The 7,220-nt window shown below is 39.7% G+C and overlaps 1 protein-coding gene across 1 annotated transcript in view; it reads right to left on the bottom strand.

Moving 5' to 3' along the window:
* The window catches only part of Lrrc72 (leucine rich repeat containing 72), a 62,415-nt gene that overhangs the window by 23,614 nt on the left and 31,581 nt on the right, over nucleotides 1-7,220 (bottom strand). The window contains exon 4 of the mRNA XM_004626551.2: nucleotides 1,092-1,173. Coding sequence (XP_004626608.1) covers nucleotides 1,092-1,173 — 82 coding nt within the window. The remainder of the gene's footprint in view (nucleotides 1-1,091; nucleotides 1,174-7,220) is intronic.

Raw genomic sequence — 7,220 nt, 5'->3', positions numbered from 1 at the left:
TTCCTTCCTTCCTTCCTTCCTTCCTTCCTTCCTTCCTTCCTTTCATTCTTGAGACAGATTCTCACTCTGTAGTTTACACTCATCTTGAACTCACTGTGTAGCCCAGGCTGACCTTGAACTGGAGGTGATCCTCTTGCCTCAGCCTCTTGAGTGCTAGGATTATAGGGGTGTACTACCATGCCTGGCCAAGAATAGTAAATTTTGTTTCCACTGTTATTATTTATTATTATTATTTGTAGCAATAATGTTGGGTGAGTTTACAGGGGATGTTTTCCCTCTTTTCCTTTGGTTTTGTCATGTATGTGTATGCAAATGCCACTGAGATGTATAAAGCCAACAAAGGGAATAATTACCCAGTTCAGTGCCTTCTTCCAAATCACTCAGCTGAATACTTCCTTTACACAATAGGCAATCACGTATTCATATAATTTTTGTGGTTTTCACATTGTATATTTTCCCACCATTCAAAAAATAAATTAAATTGAGTTGAATCTGTGATAGTTACATCCTTGTTTCATTGACAAGAATGAATTTGGTACATGAAATTATGATGTGTATTAAATTTTTGACAGTTTGGTTTGATGATGCATGATAGGAAAGAAAAATATTGTTTTCTGTACTCCTTCATATCTTATGATTATAGCATGTATGTAGTTTTATACTTGGCTTGAAATTATCAGCTTAGGAAATTTTCACACATACATATGAAGGTAATTCAGAATGGAAATAGGAATTTGGTGGGTAAAAATTACTGTCAGTGAGACCTTTTAAGATTACAAAGTTTCTGTATTTATTAATACTCTCAAAATATTTTTAAAATTGGCTACCGCAATACTTAGTGTCGAACTGTGCCATAGAATGGCAAAATTCCAGGATTCTCTGAAATTTTGAATAAAACACATGACAATATTGAATTATAAAAGCAATTCAACACTTTTAAAAATGAACTATATAAGAATATTTTTAAAATAGACTATCATATATTTTGTACAGAAATGTAAAAAAGATTTTTGCATGTTATTACCCATAACTATAGTTGAAAGTTGTTAATCAAAAATCTATTCAATCATCAGAAGAAATTTAAAACATACCTTCTATCTCAAATATTGCATTGTTGTTTAGATACAATTCAGTCAGACAATAGTTTCTGGTTAAAAATGCTATTCCTTGGAGCTGAAAATGAAAGTTAGAAAGTAATAGTTTCTACAATAGTTACAGATATATTTACAATTTTAAGCAGACAATAGGAATTTGATCTTTGCAAATATTATTTGTGACCTTTTGGACTAAGCTATGTGTTAGTTCTGGGTTGTCTTCAAGGATTTTTGTAGTAAAATCATCTGACTTTCAAAGCCTCTATACTCCAGCTTCATCCTTTTGCTTGAACAGTGTTTCTTCTGGTTCTGTTCCATAGAGCTTCATTGATTGGGTGCATAAGCCCACTGATCTGCCATCTGCTATTATCACTGGCCAAGAGCTTTCTCAGACAGTGCTGCAGCCATTTCTGCATCTGCATGAGCCTTGGCCTATGCATGCTTCCTTCCTGGTACATTTCTGATTATGCATAAGGATCAGTCCCAGGGAAGCAGGACACACCAAACCACAGTACATCTTCACAATTTCAGACGTTTGTCCAGACCATCCTTTCTCTTCCCCATGGCTCAGGATTGATTTCTCGCTCTGCTCTGGCCCACTTTCGTGCTTCTCTGAACTTCTACCTACTCGAGCTCTTTTAGTCAGATCTCCTGAATCATGGTTGAATTCTGAACTCTCATTTGACCTAGTAGATAGGCCATCTCTTCATCTCTACTTCTCTATCCTTCTAGTATACAAATCTTCTCAATTTAGCCAAAGACAAGGGAGGTGACATTGCCAATCAGTCCTGGTGCCAACAGCTCAACCAGCCACCAGCCATGACTTGAGGATAAAGCACATGGTAATCTAATTATTTCTTACTTTTCAGATAATCATTTTTCACTACATCTTTTGAAATGCCCCAGTGTTCATGAACCTTTGTTTTCTTTCCTATTTCAACATCTGACTTATAGAATCAGTCAGTACATCACTAGAGTTTTGTGTCTTCTTAAGATAGAAGCCATATTTGTTCAATATTATCCTTCTCATTTCTGTTGTATTGAATATGGTAAACTCACATGTTTTCATGGTTAGATTTAAAATTTAGCATGTTTAAAATAGAAATATTCATATGTATTCTCTTAAAAATCCCAAAATGGATCATAAAGAATATCTATCTATCTATCTATCTATCTATCTATCTATCTATCTATCTATCTATCTGTCTGTCTATCTATCTGAAATGGGATATTCAATGCCAGGAATCTTTGTTACTCCACAAGGAGAACCTCAATTAAAATATAGATTAACTCTATAATCTTGATAAAAATTTCACATCTTTGTTTGACTTATGAGACATGGTAAAGCCATAAAATCCTGGTAGGTATTTATTTTGTAAGGATAGCAGAGAAGTTAAATATAAAAGTGGTGTCTTTACTATTTAATACAGGCTCTAGATTGGGAAAAAAGCTTATGGAATAGTTACTGGTCAAGTACTAAGTACTTGTATATAGAAGATATGCTTATGATTAAAATTTTACTTTTATAAAGCTTGTCATAGAAACAATTATTACTACCTATGTAGAAATATTTTAGCATTAAGATTTTGTTAAGTAGACACCAGCACATCTGGCAGTAGGAATCTATTGGAAATTTTACTCACCCTCCCCCACCACCCCATAAAAGTCCCTTTTGATACTATCTAAAACTTTAACACTGATCTCTTTGGTTAATTTTCCTTAACTTCTTACATTGATAACATTCACAGCTTGTGAGGCTATGCAGAGTGTATGTACCACCCTCTCATCATTCCCTGGGCTCATCTCCACTGCATTACATCAGCACTCAGCAGCAGAACCACAGTTCTACCCTGGCTCTCGTTAAGGCCTGGGGAGAGCCATGTTTCCCCAAGGCAGGGAAATCATTCACAGTAAGAAGGGAAGACTTCCCATGGGCTTCCTGCGCTTTTCTACATTTTTTCTTGGTCTCCAGGCAGCCATTCAGTGCCTTCTGTTGTTCCTTGCACCACTCCCTGCTCTCGTAATAACCATGCTTGACATCAGCGTAGGAAAATAAGACCAGTGGAAATCATGGCTTTTTTATCTCTTATTTTCCAGTTATCACCTGGCAACCCACAAATAGAGCGTTATTAATTGATCAAGGCTAATTTTGCTTACATCACTCGGCAACACAAAAGAACATTACTAAACTGGACAGCTTCATCCTGGCTATACAATTACAGAACACTATACAATTCCCAAGAGTACTGACTGACACCCGGTGATCATGATATTGGGATGTTAAGCATGTACTGTTTGCTGAGGCCAGGAGAGGTCAAAGGGAAAGAGAGAAAGCCAGATCAGATGGCTGTGGGAGTTATTAAAAGATTGGAGCTGGACATAGTGGCCAGTGCCTGTAATCCCATCTCTCTGGGAGGCTGAGGCAAGTGGACTCTCCGATTTGAGACCAGCTTGGGCAATTTAGTGACTTGGTAAAGCCCTGTCTTTAAAAAAAAGAATGTCTGGACACATAATTCAGTGTGAAGGGTCTGGGTTTAGTCTGTAGCACTGCAAAAATAACAAAACAACTGAGAAAATAACAACAACCAAGCCAAAGCAAACCAAACCACTGTAAAAACTGATAAACAGATTTAGTAAAGTCATAAGACATAAAAACAACATACAAAAAGGAGTTGCATTTGTATATATTAAAAACAAACTATTAAAAATGGGAATTAATAAAACAATTCTATTTATATTGTCAGTAACAACCAAAGATACAGTGGTGCCTTAATTCATGAATTTAATTTGCTCTTTGACTCTGATCATGAACCAAATTAGCTACAAACCAAATCATACAAGGTTCAATGTAAATAAGGTTAATCTATTTTGACCCCTACCAACATTGTCTCAAACCAATTTTAGTTACAAACTGAATAAAATTTTTCTCATAAGGTTCAATGCAAATAAGGTTAATGCATTCTGAATCTTATGTACTTTTAACCACAAAAATATGAAATAAATACAGTATAGTATGAAGAGAGAAAACATCACTCCTGCTTCAGAAAACTCCTGGCATGGAGGAGGACAGGAAGGTGGGCTGGAAGGAAGTAATCATTTGGAAGGAGAGTCTCCCTGCATACGGCCATAGGAGATCTCCTTCACAGGTTTCCTCTCTTCTTTGTCTCTTAGCTACGTGGACAGTTTTGATGGAAAATCTGTCTAATATCACTTGTTTTATTCTTCACTGCATAACCATCCATAAATGAGAGACCATGTTATCTTTCATCACATTCAACTCTCTGTTCATACTGGTCATGTGCAGGTGGTGCTTCTCAAAGAAATCCTGGCATACTGAGAAAATAAGCTCGATTTTTCCATAATGCATTTTGTCACGCTGCTGCTAACCCTCTCCCAGTCTTCCTCTTCTACCATGGAATGCTCCTTAACAAATGCCTCTAGGTGCTCCCTCTGGAGTTCAGGACATTCTTCCACCATCAGCTCCTTAACCTACCCAGCAAGCCTCTCTGTGTCTGCACCATCAACACCCAGACCTGTGCTCTTGCCCGTGGTCACAACTTCCTTTACTATTTGTATATCAGACCCTTCAAAGTTATATTCAGGGACACATTCTTGTTGAAGTGCCCCCCCCCGATCTAGAGTGTGTGTTGAATGGAGTGTTACATTCAGTATATGACATCTTCCTTTTTTCATTGTCAAGGAGGTTGATGCAGTGCAGTACACTGAAATGTTTCTTTCAGAGCTCTTGCCGAGCCAAGGATGTCTCTTTGGTGACATTAAAGCACCTGGTGAAAAGTGCCCTTGCGTACAGCTTCTAGAAGTTTCAGATCACTTGTGGTCCATGGGCTGCAGAAGAGGTGTCCTCTTGAGAAGGGAGGGACTTGACCTGTACGAAGTCATACTCAGGATCTGCTATAGTTTGCGTCTAGATGCACCCCTAAAGCCTCATTCAGTCATTGGTGGGACTTTTCAGAAGTGTTTGGATTTAAGGTGCATGCTGCTGGGATCAGTGAGGTGATTCTGTGATTGATTCAAGGTGTGATGGTGGGACTTAGGGTGTCCTGCTGAGTGCAAGTATGAGGCTACCTACCCTAAGGGTGGGTAGCTTGGATGAGATGTAAGGGACAGAAAGAAGGTCACTTCTTGCTGCTTGCTGCATTCTGCCTTCTGCCTGCCCTGCTTTGCCATGGACTGGTTCTTCTCTGTGATGCTTCTCTTCCATACCACCTCCCTTGGAACCAGAAAACTGTGAACAGAAACCTCTATACACTATGTGAGCTAAATAAGTCTTTTCTTCTTTAACATTGGGTGTTGGGTATTTTGTCTCAGTAACAAGAAAAGTAAAACAGTGTCCATATCATTCACCAAGACTAGAGGCTGTGCTGGGGCACTGTCCATCAGAAAAAGGCACCTGGGCAGGCCAGCAAGGTAGCTAGCTCAGTGGACTAAGCACCTGCTTTGGCAAGCGCAGGTTCCAGGGTTTGATTTCTAGTCTCACATATCGCACCACTCTGCCTCTAGGGCACGCTGAGTTGGAGACAGAGTCCAGTCATGGTGGCGCACATCTGTAATCCCAGCGCTGGGGAGGTTGAAAACAGGATCATGTGAGTCCAATCTGCATAGTGAGATTCTATACCGAATATACAAATTAAAAGAAAAAGAAAAAGAAGGAAGGAAGGAAAGAAAGAAAGGAAAGAAAAAGAAAGAAGAAAGAAAGAAAAAGGCACCTAGGGCTGAAGAGATAGCTCAGCAGTATAAGTGCCTGCCTGGCAGGGGCAAGGACCAAGGTTCGATCCCAGGTACCTCATGCCATACCACTGTGCCACCTCAAAACAGGGCATAGTGGTACGTGCCTATAATCCCAGTTTTGGGAAGCCTGAGACACAAGGATCACTATGAGTCTGAGCTGCATAGCGAGACCCTGTACCAAATAAATAGATAAATAATTAGAGAAGAAGAAAGACAAAGGAGGTGCTTTTGAGGTAGTTGACCATCAGAAAGATATTTCTTAACAGTGGGTATGAACACCTCACAGAGCAGGCATTCAGGAGCAGTTGCGTGTGACCCAAGCTTTCACACTGGTGCTGCACATGCCAGGCAGTCTTGTGGCCTTGTGCACATTCTGCTCCTCAAATGTGCAAGGAGTCTGGGAGTGGTGAACCAGCAGTTACTCAGTCTCCAGATCGGAACCTGTGTTTGCACACAGCAAAAAGCTCAATCTGTCCTTCACAATCTTGTGCCCAGCAGTGCCTTTCTCTTCTGTGGGATATAGATTTTGTTCAGTATGTCCTTCCACAGGAGCCCGCGCTCATCGCTTGTTGAACAATGAATCCTGCCTTCACGAATGCTGTGGATTCAAGTAGGTTTCTACAGTGACCTTGTCAGAATTGGAGGCGTCACCGGGCTTATCACACTCTGGATGCCACTTCTCTTGTAGAAGTGATCAAGCCCTCTCTCTTGCCTTAAATTCATTACTTGCTATTGATCAAGCAATGGCCGTGACTCACCCACATGGCTGACACTGACAAAGGATCTACAAACTGCGGTACAAGGTTTCAGGCTAAATCCTGAGGGGATTTGACTGACCTTGTCAGATACAAAAGTTACATTTCTTGTTATATAGGTCTTGCATTATCTTGGTCTTAACCATCCAGCAGAAAAGTGTAAAAATGAGGTACAAAAAGTAAAGCCATATTAATATGCTGAGCTGTAAAAGACTCAAGTCAACAACTTCTGACATAGCCAGTCTTACGGATAACTCACTACTATTATGGACTACTGGACTATATTGGATTATTTTGTTGAATTCATGCACCTACAATATTTAAATAGCAATAGAATACCCTTCTCTGACAAAACTAAGCAAAAAAGGGGGATATAAATGAAGGACCATTTTGTGTATATATATATATATACAAAGTAATTAGGATAGATATACAGCTACTTTCTCTTAATTGAATAAGAAAGTTTTGAGGGCTGGTGAGATGGCTGAGTGGTCTAAAGCAACTACTTAGAACAAGCTTAGCAAAGCACAGGGACCGCCATTCAATCCCCCAGCACCACATGCCAGCCAGCCCCGCCCCCTGGTGGGCTGAGCTGGCCACACACACACACACACACACACAC

This window comes from Octodon degus, unplaced genomic scaffold (genome assembly GCF_000260255.1).
Source record: "Octodon degus isolate 3935 unplaced genomic scaffold, OctDeg1.0 scaffold00015, whole genome shotgun sequence".
NCBI classification, from domain to species: Eukaryota; Metazoa; Chordata; class Mammalia; order Rodentia; family Octodontidae; genus Octodon; species Octodon degus.
Note: the sequence above shows the minus strand (reverse complement) of the source record. Positions and strands in the feature narration are given on the sequence as shown.